We start from the raw sequence: 26,373 nt of genomic DNA on the forward strand, positions 1-26,373 counted from the left end.
TAATGATAAATGTGGCTTGCACTCATGATAAATACAGAGAATCGTTGAAAGGTATAAATCAATAATAGAGAAGTTTGTTTGCAGTTAGGCAGGATGCAGAAGGCAGGAGGCGCGGAGGATGGAGTCGAGATTTTCAGCCAGCAGACAATGAGTTTGTCCGTACATAATTCACCCGGGAGCAAAAGGTCTTCGTTTGGAAGCTGGCCAAGGGATCTGATTAGCGGATCGGCCCAGGAGGAGACCGCAACTGCAATTGGATGTGGCATTCGATGCGGCTGTCCATGCCCCACAGTTGCATGCTCCACAAAGTCATGTTCATTAATTGACTAATTAATCGGCATCGACTGAGTCGGCTGCAGCACAAAAAACTAAGACATAACAGCCAATGCGATTATCAATAACAATTAGCCGACGCCTCTCCGCCCGTCTGTCAAATATAACGTGGTCCCTGTCTTGGCCCCCTTTCAACTTGGCTAGTTGCATTTGAATGCACAAGTTACGCATCCATCAAATGTCAATTGTTTGTCTTGGCTTGGCGCTCCGTCTTCGGAGACTGAGAAGGAGACGGAGGCGGAGAAACGGCGCATTTCTCATAAATCATTCGAAAGGCTCTCTGGCGGGCAATGTATCGCGGCATCGTCATCCCAGAATCGAATCCCTGACTCGTCGACGACGTCTTCTGCCTGTCAGTGGACTCGTGGTCGATGGTGAAGGAGGCGCAGGAGGAGCAGGAGGAGGTGGGCCTGGCCCACTCGGATGCCCATCCAAGGCATCGAACTTGTCTAGCCCATCTGAGTGTCGGCCCTGTCCATCTTGAATTAGTTGAGCAGTCGCAAGACATTAGGTGGAGCGAATGGCTGAAGATGGCTAACTATATTAAGTTTGACTTTTAATGCATATTTTCTAAGCGTTTGCTTCTCAAGGAATTGCTGAAGGCCTGATTGAATTTATTTACGATTTATTTCAAGAATTTCTCGGTCTTAGACCAGATGGAGATAAAAACGCTGTTTAAGTTCAACGTTCAAAACACTAAGTTATGCCAATAATGATCAAGAGATATATGTTAAGGTCTAAGGAAGCCATTTATATAAATAAGTTTTCAAATAGAGCATAGTTTCTACATCAGTTTTCTTTGACATCAAACTCTTTATTCAAAAGGAATGATTAAATGCGAAAGGGAGAACCAAATTACAGGCTGCATCATTCCCATTTAAATGTCCATTTGCAGTATTCACTTGCCATAATTTCTTTTGATAAAACACCTAATGATATAAAGTTTAATTACTGATAAGAGCAACAACTAAGTGCTTTTTTTTAAACATTCACTGGCCTTTTTTGCGCTGGTTAGATTTTACGTAGAGTCCGAGCCCCGGACCCGCCTTTAACTTTGACTGCACACGCATCGCCCCACGCTGCTCGCCGCTTTTACCTCAGAATTTTCCACGGACACTCTCCTGACGAAGCCGGCAAACTTTTGCATAATAAAGCAGGTGCTTTTCCTTCCCCAAAAGGGATCAGACCAGACCAGTCTGACCTCGCCGCCTGAGTCACCATCTCCCATCTCCCATCACCAACACCATCGCCATCGCCATCTGCACGAACTGTTAATGTGCCGGCGATTTTAGTTATGGCCAGTGGACACCGCCAGTTGGGAGTTGGGAGTTGCGACTTGACCAGCTGGGCAGTGTCCTTTGTCCCGTTGATAATTTAAAGCCAACGACCTGGACCTGGCCGGGATTAAGCCAACTGAATGGCAACTGTTTTTCGCTCAAATCACAGAGGAAATAAATTGAGGATTTCCTACTTACAGCAAGCAATCTCGAGCTGGCCAAGCTGAATTTGGTTTATTTTTGTAAGCTAACAAAAAAGTTTGCTTTATAATATTTGTAGCAAATCACTAATAGTCACACTATGTTTTTCTCCGAGTAGGATATGGCGCACTCCTACCAAACTAAAAGCCTCAGCAATCTCTTCCGATTCCGCTCTTTTGGCCATCTGAATATTCATTTCAATTGTGCGAACTGCAGCGGCGGGAAAAGAAAAAAAAAGCAGCCTGCACCATTCCAGCGGCAACGGCTTATGGCACTTTCTTTGGGCCAAAAGAGTGGATTCGTTGATGCCCCGATGCTATGCTGCATATCGATGGTGGTGTTGTGGTGCTGCTGGTGGTGCTCCTAGCTGCTGGTGGTGCCGCCCGGTGGGGGACGACGACCCACATAAATCATTCACAATTAGATGCGGACGCAACTGCGGCAGCGGCTTAAACACCTGACCGACTTGCTCCCAAAAAGACTCCAAACGTATTCGTAGTTTTTCACTCAAGACTTGAGTGAGTTTTTTTCGGGGGGCATTGAGTGTGCCGATTCCATGGCGTTCCGCCCATGTTCCACGGACCTCGACGGACCTGTTCCCAGTGCGTGCCGTTCAGTTTGTACTTGAGACCGGTTCGAAACGTTGCCAGCCGAAAAGTCAGCGGGCCGCGGACGACGATATCCCCACAAACAAAAAGAAAACCAAACCAGAACCAAAACCAAATAACAGCTCGCAACATTGGCAACATTGGCAACATAGCAACCCCCCCAATCAGCAACATTAGTTACAACTTAGGGTACCATTATATGTTTGGATATGATACAGAAACGCAGATTGTTAAGTGATTTTGTGCGGTGATCAATGTGTGCGATCGACAGTTCAGTTCAGCAGTTTGGCAGAAACCCCAAGAATGCCGCGTTAATTGAGCTGTACGTACAGCTGTAGTACAAATTTGCATAACCAGTGAGGAGGCATAAACAAATCTGGCCGCCGAGCGGAGGAGCGTCGTCTTGGTTCACTGATTTAATGCCACAAACAGATTGCAGATTGTAGCCCGCAGCCGCGCCCCTGCAACTTGCAACTTCTTTGGCTGCAACTTGTGCAGCAGGCAGCAGCAACCAGCTAGCAGTCAGCAGCCAGCAGCGACCACCTTCACCTCCACCTCGAACTCCTTGCTGCATCTCGGACGCGGTTTGGTCTTGGTCAACCTGCTTGCCAGCTTGTTTCTGCGGAAGAGCTGCCGCCGGAGCGCCAGACCCGGCAAAAAAAAAAATAGCAGAAAATACAAAAACAAAAAGAAAACAAATCTAGAAAAAAAAAAGTAGGGAAAAACACATAGAGAACAACACGGCTGCCGTTGTCGTCGTCGTTGGAATTTTCTTTAAAAACAACGCGCTAAGATTTGCAACGCGGACGGACTCAAGCAAAAAGTGTATGAGGCAAGCAAATGCAGTCGCGGAATAAAAAAAATTAGCGCATAGTGAAGTGTGTCCCCGTGTATGTGTGTGTGTGTGTACACGAGTGTGTGTGTGTGTTCTAAACCGGCGAGTGTGCGAATAAAAAAGCTGCCCAACTAAGAGAGAAAAAGTTTGAAAAGTGTCAAGCGAGCGGCTCGGTGGCGGCCAATAACCCAACGACTGGCATGCAATTGCGGCCAGGCGGCGACCCCGACGGGTTAATTACCGTTATCCTTGCAACACAACAGCAACAACAACTAAAGCAACTAAAGCAAGTAAGGCAACAACAACGCGTCACTACAAACGCTGCTCAAGCTGTGGATTACGTCTACGCCGCGTTGCCGCCGTGTGAAAACAGCAGGACAACAGGAACACAACAGCATCTGCAACATTGGCCATAAAAACCGCATTGAGCACACGGCAAAGTCAAGTGAACATTCCAATTGGCAACGTAACGGGCTAATTGGCACACACAAGCACACAGCGCTGCAATTCAAAACGAGGTGAGTTTCAAGAATTCTGCATTTCCTTTGCATCAAACCGCCTGCCTTTTGAGATATAACTAAGCTTGTTAACAGCTTTCGATTCCTGGAATGATTTATGGTAGAATGTATTGGCCAGACAGGCAAGATACAACTAAAAACTTACGACAAACTAAATATAAATAGACAGGTGTTTGAAACTATTTATCCCGTGAAATCCAAAATTAGTTGGTCTTATTGTAAATGCTTTCGATTTTATGCATGCAATTTTCATAATTCATAATGAGCTTTTTAAAGCCACTTTCTGTTATTATTATGCAAGAAAACGAAGATTGCAAAAAGGTTAGCTTTGAAAATATATGGATTTATTTTTCAATTACCAAAAAGTGTATTTCCTTCCCAATTAAATAAATAATTGAAGGATGTTTTAATCGTGATGATGGCCATTGAGATCATGTTCAAAGGCCTCATAAAAAGATTTTGGCATACCAGGCAATGGATCAATTTTAGAACTGTTGGGCTTGGTTATACCATGAAATAGATCATCTGTATGATAGTTGGGCTCGGTTATACCATAAAGTAGATCATTTCCAGGCTTTTTTATACCATCAAATAGATCATTTCTAGGATTGTTGGGTTTGTTTCTACCAGGATATAGATCTTTTCCAGGATAGTTGTGCTTGTTTCCATCAGGAAATTGATTATTTCCAGGCTTGTTTATACCATTAAATAGACCATTTCTAGGATTTTTGGGCTCGTTTCTACCTTGAAATGGATCTTTTCTAGGATTTTTCGGTTCGTTTCTACCATTAAATAGATCTTTTCTAGGATAGTTGGCCTTGTTTTCACCATGAATAAAGTCATTTCTGGGCTTTTTGGGCTGTCTGGTAACCGTTTGCACTCTGGAGTTAACAATATTTTGTTGAGCGCCCTTCGTTTGCTTACTTTCGCTTATAACAACGATATCATTTCCAAGACCTGGCAATTGACGGCCTGAAGAACTCGGCTTTTTGCCGATCACGGTCTCTTGAAAGTATCCAGGTCCTGGCACTAAAGTATTTCCCTCCGCGTCCGTAAGGCCCGATGTAGATGTGTTTACCATTATAGTTCCTTCGTTGAGTACAATGCTATTAGCACTGTTATCTTTACCAAGGGCTAAAACGCTGGCGCAAAGGATTGGCAATAGTCCCAGTAACCAAACCATAGTCCGTGGAGATTGGTTCAATATAAGCAGAGAAATCTGGACTTATCATAACAAATCATTTGTGACTAACAAAAATGTAAGGCTTTGACACTCAGCTTGAAATCGGTTTGTTTCACATTTTAAATAAAATTAAATATTTGTACGGGGGAATTTACTTTGGTACTTGTATTTATACTTCAACAGAGGTTTGGATTGAACGCGAGCTGTATATAGTGGATATACCTATAACTATAACTATATATTGAGCCAATATTTCTGCAACTTTAGGCCTTTTTCCTAAGCTCAAGCCCGACTTCGTCTGGAGTAAGTCAACGATTTTTCTTTTGATCTCCGGTTCGGTGCGACTTAAAAGCGGGCCAAGCTGTAGGCCAATTCCAGGGAAGTCCACTCCATCAGGCTCAGTCTGAGGCCCATTGAGTTTTCCGAGTTTCAGCTGGGCAGATACATTTGTGACGGGCCACTTGGAGAGCTGCTCGGCTTCGATTCTTGTATCTCTCAATTTCCATTAGACCCAGACCCAAAGCAAGTTCTCTTTCTACGGTTTTTTTTTTCGTTTTTGATTCTGAAGTGAATTTATGTCGAGCCGCTAAACAATTGATGCTGAAAAATGATGGCAATGACAAAGTGATTACGGCCAGCAATGGAAAGCGAGCGAGCGATGCCAGCAATCGAAGTTCAAGTTGAAAAATAACATTTTCAATTTCCAATTGAGGGGGTTTTCTAGTGAGCAAGAGCAGCAAGAGCAGCCGCGATGGAAAAAGTGAAAATGAAATGCTTTGCTAGCAGACAAAAGCGGTTCATCATTAATCATTTAGTTTGTTGTTTTTACGGCGCAACCGAAAGTATACCTATTTATACGTACATAATCGTCTTGACTGGGCCACTTCTTCTTCAGCTTCGTTTGGGGCACGTTCTCGATTTGAATCTTTTCCTTCCATATGCCGTCCCATTTTTTTTCTTTTTCTGTTCAGTTCATCCCGTGTTTGTTTCGTCTCTGAGTATTTGGCTTTGGTAAATTGCTCATCGTCATGCTTTTATGATTTGGTATATTATTTTTGAGAATTTGATGCGCTCAACTTGATAAGCCCAAAGCGCCCTGTGCTTTTCTCCTTGGGCCCCCCATCCCAACCCCTCACCCACCTGCATTCCTGGCTTATTGTTGTGCCCCTCGGTGTACGTGTGTACCGGTGTGTAGGTGTGTCTGTCCACAGCACCCAGCCCAAAAGTTCAGAATTTTTTAACAGTGCCCGGAGAACAGAGAACAGATTTTTTCGATCTCCCTCCAGGGAGTTGCAAAATGTTTAAAGTTTTATTAACGAGCGCGGAACGAAATTTGTTTAGGTGTGTCTTTGTTTCAATACTCTATATGTGATTGAATAAGGCAATAATATATATTATAATAATCTACTCCGATTTCATAACAGATTTAATTAAAGTAAGCCCATGCTGAATGAAAACCTTAAGTAGAAACAACCGAACTCCATTTAGTGTATCTGCAAAGCCAACGTGCAAATAAACTTTGCCAACTTTACGAAATGCTTGCACATCAAACTTTTATTTACCAGCTTCGAGAGCGAAGTACAGCGAAGCCCCCCGATAACGTCCCCAGTTGGGCCCACCCTTGTTGCAATAATTTCATTTCGTTGTACAGTTTATTATATAATTTTTGTCCCTCTTTGACTTTTATCTTACGTTTATTATGCCCCATGGAATTTTGCCGATTTCCAGACGCTGTCCAACAACCCGCTGGAGGTCAATGTCTCCGCCCAACCACCAACCACCACCCACTCATCCAGCACATCCAGAACATCCAGAACATCCAGCACATCCCTAGGATACATCCTGCCCCGGTGGCATCTTTAAGAGTTGTAATAACTTTGGCCCAACTTTGGCTGGGGGTCTCTGGCGTTCTCAGATGGGACTCTGTCTGGGGGCAAAGTGCTAAAATGCCTTGACGCATTCTTTTGCACTTGTTCTTCATCTGGGTAAAAGCAGGAGCGGGAACAGGACCTTCTCGCCAACAGCTGGCCAAATGTCAGGCTCACTCCCTCGCACTCCGGCTACACGAATCCCTGAATCCTTGAATCCTTGGCGGAAAACGTCGACTTGTAATAATCATAATCGTAAATTTGCAAAAAGCTGGCCGAGCCGAGCCAAGTTGAGTCGTGTGTCCTGGCTGCGTTGGTCCTTGGGGCCCGTTTAGCATTTTGCGCGGATCCTACGAGGCCGTTGCCGAAACGGGGCGTGCTCGTGGGCGTTGTGTTGTAGGCGTCATCATCATTATAATGGCCCTGTTTTATTTATATATTTTTTTTTTTGCTTCTCCTCTCAGTGGGTGTGTGCCTTGTGCGTGGTTAAGTTATTGTAGAGGGGGGGGAATTTGAGCAGCAGGGAGGAGGTAAAACGCCCCATACTTCAACGCCTGTCCATCGTCTTGGCGAAAGGCATTTAAAAAGTTTTCTAAACTTCATTTTGAAGTTTTATTACCAGCGCAGAATAAAACGGCGCACAAATTCATCCTTCCCTCTGCATTTCTATTCGCTCTTATTTTTCTGGCTTGTTGTTGAAATTTGCTCTATTAAAATTCCGGGACGCAACGAGTTCGCCAGGATCTCGGTGCAGGGATGCCGCAAATGCCACCGTTCCAGGCTGCACGCCCAGTTTCATCCTGTGGGAGGCCTGCATCTGGTGGAGCCATCAGTTATGCAGGTTCGTCCTGCCTTTCGCCTCCACAAACCCCTTTTGCTTTTGCTCCTTTTTCCACTGCTTATCCTTGCCGGCGGCTTAGCAGCTTTGTTGGACTCATCCAAGCAGCCTGAAAACCAGCATCCATCCAGCTGCTGGAACAAGCTGCAGCGCAGCCAGGACTCTGGGTAAGTCTTAGTTATGTGGAACTGGCATTTATCTTGCGATAATAGCAAGTTGTGCGATGCCAAGGCAGTGGCGGAATTCACATGGATGTACCAAGAGGTATTCCAAGGGGTTTGTGATACACACTTTAAATAATACTTACAAAATAATTGTCAAAGATTATGTGCCTTTTTATGTAGCACATAAAAGTCTTTGATATTTCTTAGTAAAATGTTAGCAAAATGCTAGGAATGATACATATATAAGTTAGTGAGCCCCCTTTGGGGCGCCACTGACTGTCTTCCTGATCCAGTGCAGCATATGCTGCCTGTGAATTTAACATTTTGCTAGCGCCAGACAAAGTATGCATTCAAACAAGTCACACACAAAATGTGGGCGGTTGCAGGTGGTGGGCGTGGTGGGCGGGTCCCAAGGATGTGCTTCCAGAATCCTCAGCCCCGCCATCTTATTTTCTTGCTCCTGCATTTTTATCCCTAACAAAAATGTTTATCTGTGTAACTGTAAGCAGGATAAACGCACGCTTACACATGGATACAGATACAGATACAGCTACAGCGACAGTTACAGTTACAGTTACAGATACGGATACACGGATACAGATGCTGGGGCAGAAACTTGAGCTACAACAAAAATAGATCAGTTTAAGTACAAATGGCCGCCAATGGCACGCCCCCGCCTGGGTCTCCGCCTCCTCTTTCTTCCGCTTCCCTGCTCCCTTCTTTTTGCTTCTTGAAATACTTTTGCGGTTTCCTTTACTTCCGTTCGCTTTTCGCTTCTTCGCTCCTTTCTTTCACACGCGCCAGCGTCCATTGTTAAACTTTAATGCCACATGGCGGTACGAACCTTCTGATCCAACGGGGGCGGCAGACCCCTCAGGGGGGCGTGGCTGTACAAATTTCACGAAAATTGTCCTCGCCACGGCGCACGGGGAAAACTTTATTTTAGTTTCATCCTCTTACTACTTGGCTCAGATGGAAAGCGTTATTTTATTGAATTCTCCTCTTTTTTCTGCAGGTTGCAAGTGCAAGAAAAAAATAGAAAACCATAAAAAAGAACACGGCGAACAGGGAAAATTCTGTTGCCACAAAAGTTTTTCGTTTCATTTCCCATTTTTTGCACATTTGCCTGCTCGATTTTCGTCCTCATCCCCTTGGCAGGCTGCTCATTTACTTTGTTGTCCTTGCTGGTCCTCTGGTTTCCATAGTGTTTTTTGTAGTTTTTGTGTAGTTTTTAAGTCTGGTTGTTGGTTTTACGTAGATTTGGTTTTGCTGTTTTTGTTGCATTAGCTGGTCGTTGAGGCGTAAAGTTCAATGGCGGGTTAAATGGACTTAATACCGGAACTTTTTAGAACTTTCTCCCCCACCTCCCGCAGGACCAAACTTCTAGCGTTGATCGTCCTGGGCAACAAAGTGAAAGTTTTTTTTGTTGAACAGCTTAAAAAGAGATTGGCTTTCCTGCTCCCACCCCACACCCCACACCCCTCCACTTCCCCTCTTCTTTTTCTCGCTGGCCAAAGGATTTAGCAGTTTGTCCAAGTTTGTGTGTGTGTGTGTGTGGCCAAGTTCGATGGAAATGTGGAAAAGGAATTTTCGACAGTAACAATAAGTGATGGCCGAATGTGTTGGCTGAAGTTACTCCGCCTTCGAGGACAAAGTTTTTAGGTGACAAAGGAAAAAGTTGGAAATTATTTGAAATGCTTTTCAAATGGCGAATGGGCGAAATTGAAATGGAATATGCACATTTAAGTCGTAGTTATCTGAAACTATTTCCCAAATGCAATTTAAGCGTATGTGGCTACAAATCTAGAAAGTTTTAACTTTGTTTTTTTTCGTCTCTCTTTTTTTCTGTTTCTAAACTTTTCTGCAAAAATCCGTGAAAAGATTTAACCCCTTTCGAATTTCGAGGCGCGTGTCAAAAATTTCGTTTCCATCACTTGGAAAACCCTTCAGCCGAAACTTGGCCAACTTTAGAGACGCTGAGGGCACTACGGAAAATTTGAAGCCAGTTATGTAAAAGAGGCCAGCAAACAAAACCGTCAAAAAAGAATGAGGGTGCCAAAGAGTGGGAGAAAAAAGGGAGTCTCGTGTCAGCTTTTTATTCCTTTTGGCCAAAGGACATGCTGGCAATTTTGTTACCCAAGAAGGGCGCAAAAGGACGACTTGCCGTGGAAGTAGAGGGCAATCGTGGCGACAAGTTGTTAAGTAAGCAGCGACAACTCAAATAAAGGGCCAGCAGAATGAGATTCCAGATAGTTTCGCTGCACTGAAGTCGGTGAAGGCGGAGGTGTAAAAAGGCCATCAGAAAGCGTTGGCTCGATGGGAGATTTCTCTTAAAGTTTCTCGTTGTTGCCCCGCTTCGTTCTAAGGTAAACAAAAACTAAAAGTGAGAAAAGCAAGCGCCTCAGAGATTGAATAGATTGAGCAGAGATTGAGCGTCGTCTCCGGCACAGCTCAGTATACAATATTAAAATTCGCTTATGCCCAGGACGTCAGACAGACGTCTTATCTGCTGGCCGAGTCTTACCTGCAGTTGTTTTAGGCGGCTTTTGTTTGGTTTCCGCTTCACACTTCCCAAGTGGCGGATCCGAGGCAGGGCCGGGGATTCCGGACTCCGGACCCCGGACTCCCAGATGCGGTTTATGTGACATGCGGGCCAGGGAAACTCAAGAAACTAAAGAAGCACCAGCGGCAGCGGCGGTGGCAGCAGGCAGTAAACAAACGAATGCTGGCAGGTGAGTGGCAGCAGTGGAGTTACAGGGAGGAGTGTTTAGGGGGGGACTTCTCAAAGGCCATCAGGGGGCTTCCGGGGACGGCAGGGGACAGGGTGTGGCTGGCTGGTACCAGAAGTCATACAAACGCAAGACAAAACGAGGCGACAGACAATACAAGACTTCGAACTTGTCATACAAAACGCTGGCGCGACAATCAATGGAATTTATGGTCGCAGCAGGTTCAGTACCAGTGCCAAACCCAAGCCGAAGCCCAATCCCAATCCAAGTCCCAATCCCCAGACCACAGACAGAATCCAAGCGAGAACCATTCCCAAAGCTGCCCGAACTGACTGACATGTGCACTTGCAGAAATGTCCTTAGCTTCTGGTATTTTCAGTACAAGCACTTAAAGGATTTAACAAAATATTTCTATATTCTACTAAATTTGGAAAGCTTTTATAACTTCCCTTTAAAGAAGTTTATATAAAATTGTGGATAAAATTATAGTAATTAATCTTGGCAACACTATTAACTTTTGAATTCTTCTCTTAACATTTATCTTTATATCACAAAATTAAACAATCGTTCACTTTCTTTTTCGAACAGTGAATTCCTATTGTTTGTCGAAAGTATTTCTCGAAGTGATAACTTGTCTTAGTGTACTTAAGCATTTTTAACGCCATTTGATGCCTTTTCACACATTCGGCAAGGCGGAGAACAAACACCAGCAGAACCCCAGAACCCCAGACCTTAACCGAACCGAACCGAAAAAAATAAAACTCAAGGAACACTTAGTCAGCCCATCATCGTCCTTCGTCCTGCCCCGTACCCCACGACCCTTCCCCCACCATCAGTGCTCATCCTTTTTACTGCCTTTTGGGATTGAGGAGCGGGATTCAGGACTGCTTTATGCGGCTTGTGTTTACACTAACAGAGCCAGGGTCCTGAAAGTATATAGAAGGGGGCGGAGCCCAGCTACTGTATTGAATTTCACGCATCATTTGGCCAAGGTTCATTCGGTTCTTGCTTTTGGTTCTGGGTTTTAGGTTTTTCGGGCACCGAGGCGTGGGTGCCACTTTTCTGACTCTGCGGTTGGTTTGAAATTAAAACAAATATCGGAAAACAGGCAACAGTGGTGTTGGTGGCAAAGGTGTTGGAGTGGGCATTTAATTTCAGACAGGTGGAAGAATTTCGAGTTGGCCAAGGAAATGTAATATGCTCTGCATGCCCATTTAGCCAAGGAGCTTGCTTTCCGTTGTGGTTGCCCCCAGTGAAGTGCTAGTGGGGAAATATGCCAGGAATGTGTGGGTTGGAAAGGGTTCGGAAATTCGGGGAAATTGAGGGTTGCCGGCGAGTGTGTTGCAAGAGGCATTCCAATGTGTAGGATATCCATAGCCAGTCGCAAGATAATGAAAGTGAAACATGATAGAGGGGAGATCTAAAAATAATACAGAATTTACAAGTATACATGGTACGATAGCAAATTGAGCCTTGTAATAGAAACAAATTCAGAATTTACAAGTATACAAGTATATTACAAGTATGGTACGATAGTAAATTGAGTCTTGTAATAGAAACATATTCATAGTAAGCCATTTTAATGAGTGCCTGCAAATGCTGGTTCCTACTAATGAGTCCAGAGCTGCGCTTAATTGAAACCGCTCTTATAATTAAAACTTTAGTTGGCTGCAGCACCGGAGAACACAATTCCAAACCCAGAAACAACCGTGAAACCGCAAAACATATATTACGTAATTCCCGACAAAAGCGTAAAACAGAAAATACAATATATAAACCCGAATAAATTTTATTTTCGCCGCCATTGGTCTGCCCCAATGCTGATTAATGTGGATTGCCCGACAAATGTGTGCACATTAGCATTAAAATATATATGTACATATGGATGCTCCTCGCCTTTTTTGTGTCCAACTTTTATTAGACCAATTAAATTGCGGTTGGCAACGAAGAGTTGAAAAGCTACGAATACTCACATATAGAAAACTACGATGTCTCCCCTTTGTCTGTGCTGCCATTTAATGTGCAGCAATTTTCACCCAACAAAGGCGGTCAATTAGATAGAAGGCAACACTATTGTTGTTCTAACCGGCGAACTAAGACATCATCATATGATAGATAATTCAGTTTCGTAGCGGGGGAGGGGAGGGGCAACTAATTAGCCATCATCAGTAGCGGCGGCTACACAATTTCCACAATTTCCACCATCGAACAACAAACACTAAACTGCACTGGCCAGTTAACCGCAGGTACATGAGGGTTTTTCGGCCTTTTGGTCCCGTGTTCTTGTTTTCTCTTATTTCTCATTTTTGGGAAGCGTTAGTAACTAAATTAGCGGCCTCTGTTATTTTTTTCTGTTTTGTTGCCTCTTTGTGTGGTGTTTTTACCCTGTGAAGTATTTTTTTCGGCTTTCAGCCACCAGACTGCAGCCAGAAATGATTGGGCCCAGTGTTTAACGTAGTTGTGCTGGCTCCTCTTTGCTTTGTTCAGTCGACTGAGCTGTCTGTTGCCTAATTTCCAGTTGCATTTGCCTGGCTAATACAGACATCTCACTAAAGATGGCAGTGGTGAAAAGAAAACCAAAAAATATATATGTATATACTTTGTGGAAAGAGGAGGGAGCAGAAAGCACTTTTAGATAAAAGGTTTTCCATGTCGTCTCCATTTGGAATTCAAGCCACTATGGCTATATCTATGGTCATGGTCATGCCAAGGCCCTGGACTCTCAGATTTGGATTTGGATTTGGATTCGGACTCGGAATCGGATATTCCGACGCAGACAAGACAACGGTTTTCCTCCCAAAACAGAAACAAAAACAACCTAACTGAGAGAAAGATAGAAAAACCTTCGTCGCGTTCCAGTGAAAAACTTTTAGTGGAAACCGTTGGTCGGCAAATTATGCATGCAGTTGCAGCGCTGCGTTTTTCTTTGTCTACTTCGTTTTTACTTTTTACTTTATTGTGGGTAGGGCGGAGGGGGAAAGCTCTAAAAGCCTTTGGTTTATTAATGTTTGTACAGAATTTGGGAGGCTCTCTATCTGAGTGCTACTTCATCTTGTGTCTGCCGCCTTTAACAGTGATTTAAGTTGGCCAAAATGATTTGGTCTGTCATTAATTTACCCGCCGTCAAAAGCGAAGTTATTAGCGTGCGGGCTCCACAAACACGTTTCCACTTCTGCTGGTTGAGTAGCTTTTCACGTTTGCTGCTGTTGTTTTTCCCCCTGCTTTTGGGCCAGAATCGCTGCAGGCCATTTTGCCGCCTTCCCTCCATCATGTCGCAGCTACTCCTACTTCTGCATTTCTACTGAAGAAGCTCTCGAGAGGCGAAGACGACGACAGCGGCTACAAGCAGTGAAACATCTCAACATCTAAAATGTGGGACTGATGATGGTGGCGGCGGCGGCCACTCGGAATGACAACAAATTAGACAGTTAATGTTAACAGTCTTTTATGATATTTACATTTTGGAAAATTGTTTATGTTGATTTATTAAGCAGAATGTAAGGGGAGAGTGTCTTCTTTTTACTGTGGGAACATTCCCAGTTTGTTGTGTTGCATTGGGAAGATTAATTCTGCAAGTGGATTAATAGAGTGACAAAGTTTTTCAATGCAAAGCAGGTTGCCTTTCACTCTGAATTTCCCCAGTAAACCCAGTAAAAATAAAACTTAGTTAATTGTGAATTAACTTAAATTTGTTTTGGTTACCACAGAATGTGGTAATGTAAAATCCTTAAAAGCTTTTCGCTATCGATTACAATTAAACACGTATTATATTTCAATAACAAACAGCCTAGATTTACTCAACGATTATCTTGAGCACGCTAAGTATTTTCCATTATTTCCGCTAACTGCGTAATTTCGATTTGCATTTTTTGTCGGCTTTAAAGTGGAAAATCGTTTGGGGAGGACCATCAATCATTTTTCACAAAATGTCCAAAGTGGGCTCAACTCGAGTTTGCTTTTAGAGTCCTGGAAATGGAGCCTCAGTCGCAGTCGCATCCGCAGCTGTCTGCTCAAATCTGTATCAGCTCTATCACTTGCCAGCCACGCCCCCCAATCCGCTCCCGCCCCCGCCTCCTGGCACAACATGTCAACAATACAAATGATGGGCGCGTCAACAAAGGGGCGTGGCACGGCAGCAGCTAGCTGTAATAGAGATAAATTCGCTTCATTTTTTGCTGTCGCTGATAGAAACAAAAGCAACAGCAAAAACAAAAAGCGAGCGAAACCAACAAAAAACTGGAGCAAAATCGGGAGTACAGTGGGGTCGTCACGCTGAGGTACAGTGGGGAGTTGGGTGTTTTTTCCTTTTGTGCATTTTGGGGTTGGGGGGAAAATGGGGGCTTAGCTGCCTTTGAAGCGACGCGCTGACAATGTCATTTGGCGACCACTTTATTGGCTTTAATGACAGCGCTGCAAGGTGTCCCTTTGGAGTTTTTGCCCGAGCAGCTGCTGGCCATCATCTGGAGCGCTGCTCCATGGCGGTAAGCCCTGGTATTACTGCTGCCCCTCGAAAAGCGGAGCAGCCCGGTGGGACTGTAACTGCGACTGGGACTGGGATTGGAACAGGGATTGGGTACTGGTACCCACTCCCCAGCAATTGTTGGCCCCGCCAGTACGTGCGATTATTATCATCAATTTTGTGCCGACCGAGTGAGTGATGATTGTTCCAGGGAACGGAAACCCGGCAACATTTCCACTTACCCTCGTTGTTCTTCTGGGGCTTGTTACTGCTTCTCGCAGCCGCTCGGTGGGTGGCTGCAGTGCCTCCAAAACTCCAGCTACACGCGCACAAAAATAATTGGCAACTTGCTTGGGCTACTTTAGCAAGAAAATCAACGATAAATGGATTGCTTACATGATGTGAAAGTCATACCCTAACCTTCAACATTGCTTTTAGTAAGTTACTTCTAAATAGCAGCTATGTAAGTATAGAAATATTTTTAATTAATTGTTTTGAATGAAATAGAAGTTGGCTTGTGAATATTCTGGCAGTGTAGGTTAACTGTAGAGTGCGGGGGCAGGTGGCAAGGTAACTCCGAAACAGTAAAACAAGTACCAGCACCACCGCCCGAAAAAGCCGGAGAATGGCAATGAGATTACAAGACTGAGCTGAGCCAGTGCCATTTGGGGCCAGAGTTTTTCTGTTGGGCCGGCTCCTGACTGCTGGGCGTCTGTGTCTGTGTCTGTAAGCGTTAAAACGAACTCAAGTGGAAAACAATCTAATTTGCTAAAATTCCTTCCGCTGTCGGCCAGCTCAGCTCAGTGGATTTTCCTTTTCCCTTCCCGCTGAGCAAAGTCGAAGATATTTCTTCCTTCTAGTTCAGCTGGGTTGTGCTGGTTGTGCTGGTGTTTTTCCTTTGCTCTTCAACTCAATTAAAGTTGATGGCCATTTTGCGTCGTCTTGGCCAATATTGTTGACTGCTTTGGCATTGGCTTTTATGTGCTCGGTTTTTAGCTTGGTTTATGAGCTTCCCAGCAAAGAGTTCCTCCTTGCCGGCTGTTTTATGTATTTATTTGTTTATAATTCGATTCGAGTGAGAGTTGGAATCAAGTTTATTGAGAGCCATTGAAAGTTGTTAATTTGATGGTGGGTTCTGAGGGGCGTTGGTAGTTAACCTGGTAACCCAATGAAAAGTTTCAGGACTGGCCAGTTCATAGAGATTTTTATCTACACGTTTATTCGTTTTCCGTTTGCTGGTAAACTTTATCCTGACACGATAATATATTTATGGGTTTTTCAATTTATCTCTCAGCCCACAGCCCCATTTCTTTATTATTTTAACATCTAAACCCGCATTGTGCAGATTTTCCACCAACTTTGACCTTTTTCTGTCGTCTTCCCTCGGCCAGGACAAAAGCAGAGAACGTTAATCTATTGTTTTTGCCAGTCAAACAGGCAGACATGATGACATACCCCGCCTTTGCATTATCTCTATAGAAAGTCCTCCGGCTTCATATGTATTTTCCTATTTTGCTATTAATGTCAGGGAAAATGTTTTGCTTGCGATTGGAAATTTGTTTGTCCTGCCATGTCCTGTCCTCTCGGCTTGACATTGTCCTAGAGACTGGACATTTGTCCCTCCTCCTACGACTCCTCCTGGTTTTTCCTCTGATCCAGATTTGTTGTTTGTGCTTTATGACTTCACACAGCCACTTGATATATGAGGCATTTGCATGTGCCATAAATTTCTGCTGCCCCTGACTCTGCTCATTTAATATTCATAAATTTCTGCAGCCCCGAAAAACATGAAGAAAAATAAATAGAATAAAATATGAATGTGGGAATGTGGTGGTGATAGGGGGGACTGGGGATTCAAACTAATTTCCACAGCCCCGAAACTGTTGTCATTTATTCTCGCCGCACCCTCCACTAAGCCGCATAGTCCTTCTTCTTCTTCTCACACCCATTTTCCCCTGCCTCAGCCTGCTAATTGTTTTATGTGCCAAGATTTGTGTCTCTGTCCTTGTTTCTATTTTTTTTATTTTTTTTTTTGGTTTTTGTCGGGCTTTTGCAGCTCTCAGCCGCCCTAAACATGTTTGCACAGTCTTTGCCAGCCACGCCCACCTACCAGATTGGGAGAAGTTATTGTTCTTGGCGGAAGGAGTGAGTACACTGGGGAAACATTACCCCAAGATGTACACGTGATTTATGAAGAAGTAACTATATTAAACTTTCAAAATGCTCAATCTGCAATGAGAAACTATAGACAGCTTTTATTTATGAACTATAGCTGTAGGTCTAGAATGGGAATTAATCATATTTCGATTGCAGTGTAAAGGGGAACTGGCTGTTTTCACTTGCTTTTCGATTAGACTGCGTTGTTCGCCTGTGCCAACAACAAGGAATTAATTCATTTTATGTTTCCTGTGTGTGTGCGTGTGTGTGTGTGTATCTGTATCTTATGGATACCTAGCTGCTGCTTACGCCTACATATTGATTTTCGTATTTATTTTACTTTTTGCTTTCTGCTTTTGATTATTTCCCTGGGAGTCGGCACTCGGGATCCATGAGTCGATGGATGGATGGACTGCTGGCTGCAGGCCAGCTCTTTTGTACACTACAGTGCAGTCACCTGAAAGCGAACCAAACAGCGCGCGCATCTGCTGAGAAGTAGAGTGTAAAGGGGCTCCACTGTACCATTGCTGCTGGCAAGAAAAATGATTGCGAAGAGCACAGTGGCCCCAGCCAAAAGGTGAGGCTCCAAAGCTGCCTTCTATTCCTTTCTGCGCGTGTGTGGCCCGCGGCTGTCCTGGGGAATCTATCAGCTGAACCTGCTCCTACAGCTCCTCCTGCTCCTCCAGCTCCTCCTTCTCATCCAGCTCATCCAGCTCCTCCAACTCCTTCTGCTCCTCCTGCTCATCCCCCGTCCATTCAACGCAGAGCAGCCTTTATTGAGTTTGTTCGCAGGCAAATTGCATTAGACACTTGGCAGCAGAAATGCTGGAAAACGTACTGCTCCTCCTCGCAGTCATAACTTGTGTCCAAGTGAAAATTAAATTTTAAGCAAAATATCTACCATAAACATGCAGCGAACTGAACCCTAAATATTTCAAGAGCCCTACCCCCTACCCCTTAAATACTTTGCATTTTTTATGTTTTCCTCAACAAGTGCGAGGGAAATGTGTTGTGCCCTATCTCGAGGGTAAGCGTGTGTGTAGATTTTACGACCAGTTCGTCCTTTTTTCTTTCAACAGAATGCGTTTTCTGTAATTCTGTAACTCGATCGTAGACCCAACAACGAACAGCCCCCATCCCATGCCGAAAATAAGGCAGACTACTCGAGGCATTAATGTCTTATTGACAGCTCAGGATTAGAACGAAGCCAAGTGCCTGCCGGTTCGGTGGAGTGTTGGGTGGAGTGTGTTTGAAAAGGGATTATAAAGCGATTTGTTTGTCGAGAATTATGAATCTGGGAACCAAGAAGGGAACACGACCGGAGTCCGGGAGCTCCCACACGCTGTGTGTGGCTCAGAGTCGGTTTTAATATGCCCAGATGCCAAAAAGGGAAAATCAGGCATCTCAAATCTCTTGGCTTTTGTTTTGGAGGGGGGGACAAAGGGGTAAGGGGGGAGAAATTTCATCAATTTTGACGTAAGCCAAGACAGCATTAACTAGCTGGTTTTTGGGGCTCAAGACTTAGTTCTCTGTTGAAAGGGGACATTTTATGAGAAGCTGAGCTTACTTATCTCAAACCAGCACTATTAGTTTCTAAAAACCTTATCTTAAATCCTTAACTGGGCTATTAAACTTACCATTGTTCCCCTATCTTAACTGCCTTTCAAAAAAATAGAACTGTTTATTTTCATCTGGGGCTTATCTGGCCAACATGTCAGGTGCTCAACAATGGATATTTTATACCAAGTCCGCTGCTAAACGAAATCTCGAATCTAATCTCGGCTTCATTAGTGTTATGCATATGTGTTTGGTAATTTCAAAATCGATCGATCGCAACGAATCGAAGATCCCACAGAAATTCCAGCCCAACGTTCACATATTCGTTGATTTCAATTTGAATTTGAATTGGCAATAAAACGCCAAGTTTATCAGCTGCCGAAGGGTCGCATAAACAGCAGATAAAGGTCTGCGGTTTTCCAGTTTCCCATTTCTTCAGTCTTCCAGTTTTTCTGTTTTTCTTGCCCCAGGCCACCAACTCGTTATACAACTCTATTAGTTTCCATTTCGTCCGGTCGCGCATACAAATCAACTAATTTTCCCCGCCGCCCAAAAATATCGCTTTCTATGGACTGCACTCCAAAATGAGAGTTCGTAGATCTTGGGCTCATAATTTATGTAAATCCAACGATGGCCGTCACACTTATCTGCCATGGTGAGTACTTGTTTGGGCATTTGAATAAAATTTCAATTTTCATGCATAGCTTTATCAGTTCGGTTTGTCCGAGTCCCATTCATATTATATGCCAGCACGTTGACTCAATTATTTCGGTAGAGCTCCATACCGCTTTACTTTTTGAGGCAACACTATGTCCTTGCCACGACAACAAAAAATGCCAGACACGTCCGGAATATCCATGTCTGCTTCATGACCCTTCGACTTTAAGGACGAAATAGACCAAGTGAGGCAATTTTTAGTTGCAGCCTCTGACATTTCGGGCTTAAAACATCCGGCTCTTTGGCTTTAAGGCAAATAAATTCATTTACCCTGACCTTTGTGGCTTAAAAATTGCCTTTAATTGGGATTTAATTGTATTTATTTCTCTGGCAGAGCTCTGTTCAGGGAATTTCGTGGGCGTTCAATGTAAAGATTATAAACTTTAATTAAATGCACTGAATTATTTTCCAATTTGTTCCATTTCAGCTGCATTTTGAGCATTATTTCGCTCACATATTTAGGTAATTTAGTTGCGGGTGGCGGAGTAGTGTGTTAATTTCGAAACCCAAAACGCAAAATAAACATTTCGGCAATTCTCTACAGTTTCGCATAGTTTTCCCCCGGGTTCACCCTGGTTTTTGGGCATTATTACTTTCTACACACGCGCATATTCGAGGGCAAATAAAAGTCGTGGAGCAGCATAAATGAAAATAATGTACAAACATTTCGCACTAATTAAAAAGCAGAACGAGGATTTCCGGGGAATTGAGTGTGTTGAGTGGCACAGACTGCAAATATATAAATATTGAATCGATGTATGTATGTACATTGTATATGCTGCGTGGAATTGAATAGGACATGTGTAATTGCTTTTCCCTTCTCGGCGATGTGTGAATATCGATTGTTGTGCATTCTTTCAGTTATTGATGGGGCAGCCCCGTTGTTACTTTTCATTTTCATTTTCATTGTGCGATTTCCCGATTTCCCAACTCTGGTTGCTGCTTTGTCGCACGGGGCGTTTCTCGTTTTGTTTGTTTGCCGATTGGTGGGCGGTGGTGCCACCTCCATTCGATTGGCAAACAGAGGAAGCCGCTGGCAGGCACGTTTCCACGCAAAACCGATTGAAACTGAAGACGCGTTTTTGGACATTCAATTGGGGAATTGGGGAGGGAGTTTTGGGCCATCCAGATGGGTGGAACCCACGCACTGCCAGATGACAGCTGTCGTCGCTGTAGACTTGCCACAAACGAAGACTCAGCTTCGGAACTTTGGAGCTGCGGAGCTTACTGCCATCAAAGGCAAATCAAAGTGCGCTGAGCCACGGCTCACGTGACTCTACAATTTATTTCAAGCATGCAGCGAAAATAAATTTATTAATAGCCCCAGTCAGTGGAGAAGAAGAAGTATTACTGCCACCCACACAGCTTTTCACAGTATCTCTGCCACAAAAAGACCTCTCAGCCATTCGGTGCCATGTTCATTCATTCAAAAAAACCAAAAGAGATTCGCAGTTGGATTCGCAATTTCGCTTGCGTGAAGGAAGTTCAGTTTGCTGCCCCGTTCCGTGGAGTCCGCGTCAATTTATGCGCCTCACGTTTTCTCATTTTCAAGAATGACTAAATATCGTTTACACCGAACTCTCGCCCCTTTTTGCCCAACTTGCACCAGCCGCTCGGCTGCATTTCTGCGTTTCTGCATATGAAGTATTATTTGCGCAAGTGGAATTAAACTTTCCTCGGAAAACTGCCCATTTTTTACTCTTTTTATTCGTATAGCAGTGCACATATTTCCTTAATTAAGCACGTGGCAAGTGGAAATGGTGCACTGCGATAAAAAGCTTGACCAACCACATGAAAATGGAATAATTAATTGATTAATTGCCAGAAAGCTGTATATTTAAATATATATATTTTAATATTGCTATGAATTTTACTGAGAAAATAGCATAGTTTTGCATGTGTAAAAGGTTTACATTTCTTTGTACCCCTATCCGGTGTGCATTTTCATTTCTTTGGGGCGAAAAGCGTTGAAAATTTTTGGCTAATGCCCGAAACGTGTCGGCCTCTGATGGTTTGGTAACGGAAAGAAAAAACGAGTAGTTTGAAATGCGGAGAAACAAGAACGTTGTGAAAGGGTTGCCAACTGCCAAGTGAAGTGAAACAGATTTATTTGGCTTTGGAGACAGGCAGCTATCTGCAGAGCCAACTAACGAAGCACTCTGCTTTATTTTCACCTGCCGATTAGCTCGAGTTTGAGCTGGAGTTTTTCTCCGCCCGCTCGTGGCGCCTGCAAATTAGTGTTAATTTATCAGGATTATTGCCTCGCAAATCAAGTTCGTTCAGACAACTGCCGAGAACGGAAAAAAGAAGAAAAATAATTGGACGAGGAAGGAGGAGGGACCGACCTGACACAATGGAGGATGTTTTTAATAAAGCAAATTCGAGGCACAGTGAGCACTCGGAACTGTAACTAATGCTGACTTCTAGCCTGATATCGAACTGTCAAGCTGTCAATTCTCGTTAGCAGTGGCTGCCATGTGTGATGTTGAGCTGAAGTCACATCCTATGTGTATCCGCATCCACAGCAGTCGAAGTATCTGGCAGATAGCGTTGGCAGAGCTGTTCAAAAATTCAATTTCCAGCTGAAAAGATACAAATGCCAGGCAGCAAGTGCCGAAGGCAGGGGTGGCTACAAATTGGAAATAGGTAGAAAAAAGTCATTTAGTAACGAACGATTGCTGACATGAGTATCTCTCGCTTGCAAGGGAATGTTAACTCGGCTCATGGCTTAGGCGATACGAAAAGAGAGATACGCCTAAAAAATGTGAAAGTTCTTTTTGGGGGGAGAAATGCGCAAATACTGACAGCACAATTAAGGTTTTAATTGGCAAAACTAACTTGCTCCTTCCGTTTGCATTTTTCTTTCAGCCCCAAAAATTGCAAAAGAAAAGAACCAGAAAACAGGCGAAACCCGGCGTAAATCCCAAACCCTTCACCATGCGCCAAACGAAGGACTAACGGACAACTGCGATAACTGGCAATAAGCGAGGAGGAGCGTCAAAGGATTGCAGCTTTGCCCCTTCATCCGGAAAACTCCCTCAATTCCCCCAACCCGGAAAACGCAAGAAAAATGCCATCCGTAGCGAACGGCAACTACAGCAACGATGCGCGTCTCAGTTACGTTGTAAATCAAGTTGCATCCGTATCTGTGTCCATATCCGCATCCCCATCAGCATCCGCATCAGCAGCCGCCCTCCTGCCCACCGTATCCGTATCCGAATCCGCATTTCCCACATTCAGTCCACCGCGCATCGCCAGTCTGGTGGCCAGCAGCTCGGCGGAGGAGGACTTGAGCAGCTTTGGTGACGTGACGTTCGACATCTTCGATGACGATGACGACTTGTTCGGCTCGCCAATGGCCTTCGATGCCAGCGAACAGGGCCTCTGGAACGGACGCTTCGTACCGCCGCCGCCCCGCCCGCCCTTCTTCGTCGACGAGCCGGTGCTGAGCGACGGCCTGACCACGTGTGACTTGTGCTCCTGGGCGATGCCCACCAAGAGCACCTTCATGTTCGAGGGAACGATAGGTGAGTGCCCTGGTATTAAGGCGTATCTGAACCTTGGGATACCTGCTACCTGGGGGATACATATGTATATACTTTTGAAATTTAAAGATAGCGTTTGCATCTATCTTTGGCTAGACCATCTAAGTTATGCATTAAAATGTTTCATTTTTCTTAGTGTAGCCATGGCAGCTGAGGGCTACTTAACTTCCGTTACTAACCGTTACCCTTTTCCCCATTCTCCCCCTTCTTTTCTGTTGCAGAAAAGGCCACAGAACTGGGCTGGCCATTGACTCTGATCATCGTGTCCGTGTTGTCGGCGCTGCTAGGCGCCATCATCATGATTGCCGTGGTGCGCTGCCGGCGCAAAAAGTCCTCCAACAATCGCAACGGTGAGTGCTAATACTCGACATAGCCACATGGCCAACTTGGCCAAAAAGAAAACAGTGGGCGTAGGCCAGGCACAGTGGGCACAGTGGACAATCACTCAGAGCTGCATAAATATCCATCTAAAAATCCCTAACAAAAATCTTTGTATACAAATAACCAAATGATATGTAAAGATTTTAGCTTTAAATTTAAACGATTTTTGTATGTTTTAACCCTTTTTATGATTGATTTGCACCACTGTGCCCGCTGTTGGCCATTATGAGGCCTTTACCGGTGTTGACTCTCACAACATTCGGCGACTGTTTTCGCAACTGTGACCCAGCAACTAACCCCCTCCTCCTCGTTTCCCCCTTTCTCTATTTTTCGGCACCCATCTCGTGTTTGTTATTGTGTGGCATCCGCATCGGTTTCTCCAACACGCAGACACGCACGTGCAGTGGTGGTCTCGCAACAAGCGCGCCCACGGCAACGGCTTGAGTGGTGCGGGCGGGGCAAGTGGAGCGGCGGGTGGTGCCGGCGGCAATGTGCATCACCATCACAACGGCAGCAGCAGCAACATAAACAACAACCACCTGAGGAGGAGCAACATCTATACGGCCCACCCGGCGGACAGCATACGAGGTCTGCAGCCGCTGCCAGTGGTGCTGCCGTTGCCACTGCCACTGCCACTGCCCCACCCACCTTCTGGTGGTGCCTCACCAGCGTCGTCGTCGACCACACCACCAGCCGCACACCAGCAGCAGCAGCAGCAGCAACATCCGTCGTTGCAACAGCAGCAGTACTTCCACCCATACCAACAGCAACAGCAGCATGTGCACCACTCGCATACGCACCACCATCACACGCACCACCATGTGCCGCTGTATCCACACGACTGCGACGAGGATGCCGCCTACGAGGAGCCGGAGTACCATCAGCCTCAGCAGCTGCACTCGGTGAACAGCAGTAGTTCGTTGTCCTCGATGGGATCCACATCACTGCCGCAGGAGTCCAGCAGTTCCCGTGCCACCCACTGGCCACCGGGTGCCACATCGGCCACCATGGTCATAGCCAGCTGAGAAACGGGCCAGGACTGCGCCTGGATTTGGCAGCAGTAGGATGGGTCTGTGGATGGCACCCATCTGTGGACCCATTTCCACTTAAGATGCAGCGCACATGGATGGGTGCAGATCATAAAGGGGATTACACGTAACAATTTTGTGAAGTTTATTTTTGCCAGTTCATCCAGGGACTCCCTAAATGTATCTGTCTCTCTTTTCGTCGGTCGGTCTGTCTGGCTGTGTGTCGCCAATTGGGAAAACCGAAACGAATTTAGTGTCACTTCCGTTTCCGTTTCGCAAACTATCGAGTCAGACGGGCGAGGGGGTTGCGGTGCGGCGTGGCCACAGGACATGCTCTTTACATGCCATGCACGTTTCATCCTTTATTGCCGCTCGGCATTAGAACAGGGATTTCGTCGGATTAAAGCAAATAAAGGGCGTGCTTTCTGTTTGCACCCAACTGCCAACTGGCAACTGCCGATGATGCCACAAGTTTAAATCGGTTCACCCAGCACTCTATCGGGTATATCGAACTGAGCCCCCCACGGGGATATATAAGCCATTTCAATGGGTATGCCACAGTTGAGTTGAGCGTGCCAGCAGCGCTTGCCACTTGGATTTTGTTTAAATAGACATTTTCAGCTCAAGCCTTGTGGGCAAATGTATGCGAAGCTTATTCTGGGTACCTGTCCCGGGCAGACATTGGTGCAGAACTTTGTGGCTTTTCACTCCATTCCGCTCTTGTTTCGCCATGACGAGAGCAAATGGGTTTTGGAACTGGAAAAAAGATAAATGTAGTAGAACAAATACCGATGTGGCGAAAATTGAAGAGAAAGTGGGGAAAAAGAACTCGCAATATCGCAGCATCATCCGCAAATTCATTAATCAAATTATGAGCTCAAGCATCTAATAGCATTTGCATTTTTTAATAGCCACATAGCCACTCGTGGTAGTAATAACAAACCCATGACAAGCATATCAAACGTAAGCTCAACAAGCCAACAGCCAACAAAAGTACTTAAAACAATCAAACATTGCAGCAACTTAAATGTAAATGTAAATGCAAACGTAAACAAAAACTCGCGCCATTGTATATTAATTGTAAATATTTTTTTCGATCCGCTCCAATTAGCAATTGACAGCAGGAGCGTGCAACTGAAAGTTTCTTCAACAACATCATACTCGTATATTGCATTACTTCAATTCGATAGAAAAAGAGAAAAAGTACGAAAATGTACGAAAGCAAACAAAACATTCCTCTTCAAAGCAAACGCAAAGTTCAAGTTTTCATTTAACAATTATAATTTACGACAACACACAACCAAAGACTAGTCATTTAAGTCACAACGTCGATATGTACAAACAAGTTAAACGAGAGATAAAATATGATTAAGCCAGTTAATTAATTCGATTTACGGATGCTTCATTCGAATGCATTCGATTCGCATTTATTAGTTTTACGAGATGAAAGAACAACTGCAATACTGTATTTTAAATATTTATTCATTAAACGCACTTTTGTCCACCTCCCCTTCTATCCCACACAATAACAATAATCGTAATTAGCATTTATAATTAAAAACTCAAACATCAAGTAAATAATAAATAATGAAAACAAAAACAAAAACGAAAGACGAGAGCGGAATATGCGCAAAAAATTACTACGAGCAACTCAAAATGTTCCAATGTTTAGATTAGCCAACTAATTACATGGAAATGTAAACAAATCAAATACTTCATAGTTTTCATAACAAATTCATTAAATTGTGCAGAAATAATTTAGGCACACAAAATACGAAAAGAAAATAAAAACCAACAAATTAAACAAAATCATATTACAACCTATGTGTTTTGCTTTATCGCTGGTAACGCCTAATTTTCAGCAGGGCGATTTGAACCTTGACCCCCACTGATTGCATAACACCTGGACTTAATTCTGTCTTTTATGGGGCTAATATTCAAGCCTGTCGATAGGACTGTGGGCTTATATGTAAGG

The 26,373-nt window shown here is 44.3% G+C and overlaps 2 protein-coding genes across 3 annotated transcripts; one reads left to right on the plus strand and one right to left on the minus strand.

The window, feature by feature from the left end:
- Positions 1-2,218: 2,218 nt before the first annotated feature.
- On the plus strand, positions 2,219-26,069 carry LOC122616114. 2 transcript variants are annotated; one of them, XM_043791419.1, is made up of 4 exons: positions 2,219-3,772; positions 22,313-22,971; positions 23,211-23,339; positions 23,761-26,069. In XM_043791419.1, exons 2-4 carry the CDS (start codon positions 22,515-22,517, stop codon positions 24,393-24,395), a joined length of 1,221 nt encoding a protein of 406 aa, XP_043647354.1. In that variant the 5' UTR covers positions 2,219-3,772; positions 22,313-22,514; the 3' UTR covers positions 24,396-26,069. The 2 variants fall into 2 exon arrangements, with proteins under 2 accessions (XP_043647354.1, XP_043647355.1); XM_043791420.1 differs by lacking the exon at positions 2,219-3,772 and adding an exon at positions 7,685-7,828.
- LOC122616115 lies at positions 4,095-4,992 on the minus strand. Its single transcript, XM_043791421.1, has one exon. It carries the CDS (start codon positions 4,953-4,955, stop codon positions 4,179-4,181), a length of 777 nt encoding a protein of 258 aa, XP_043647356.1. The 5' UTR covers positions 4,956-4,992; the 3' UTR covers positions 4,095-4,178.
- Positions 26,070-26,373: the final 304 nt, after the last annotated feature.

The sequence above is a fragment of the Drosophila teissieri genome, chromosome 3L (assembly GCF_016746235.2).
Source record: "Drosophila teissieri strain GT53w chromosome 3L, Prin_Dtei_1.1, whole genome shotgun sequence".
NCBI lineage: Eukaryota > Metazoa > Arthropoda > Insecta > Diptera > Drosophilidae > Drosophila > Drosophila teissieri.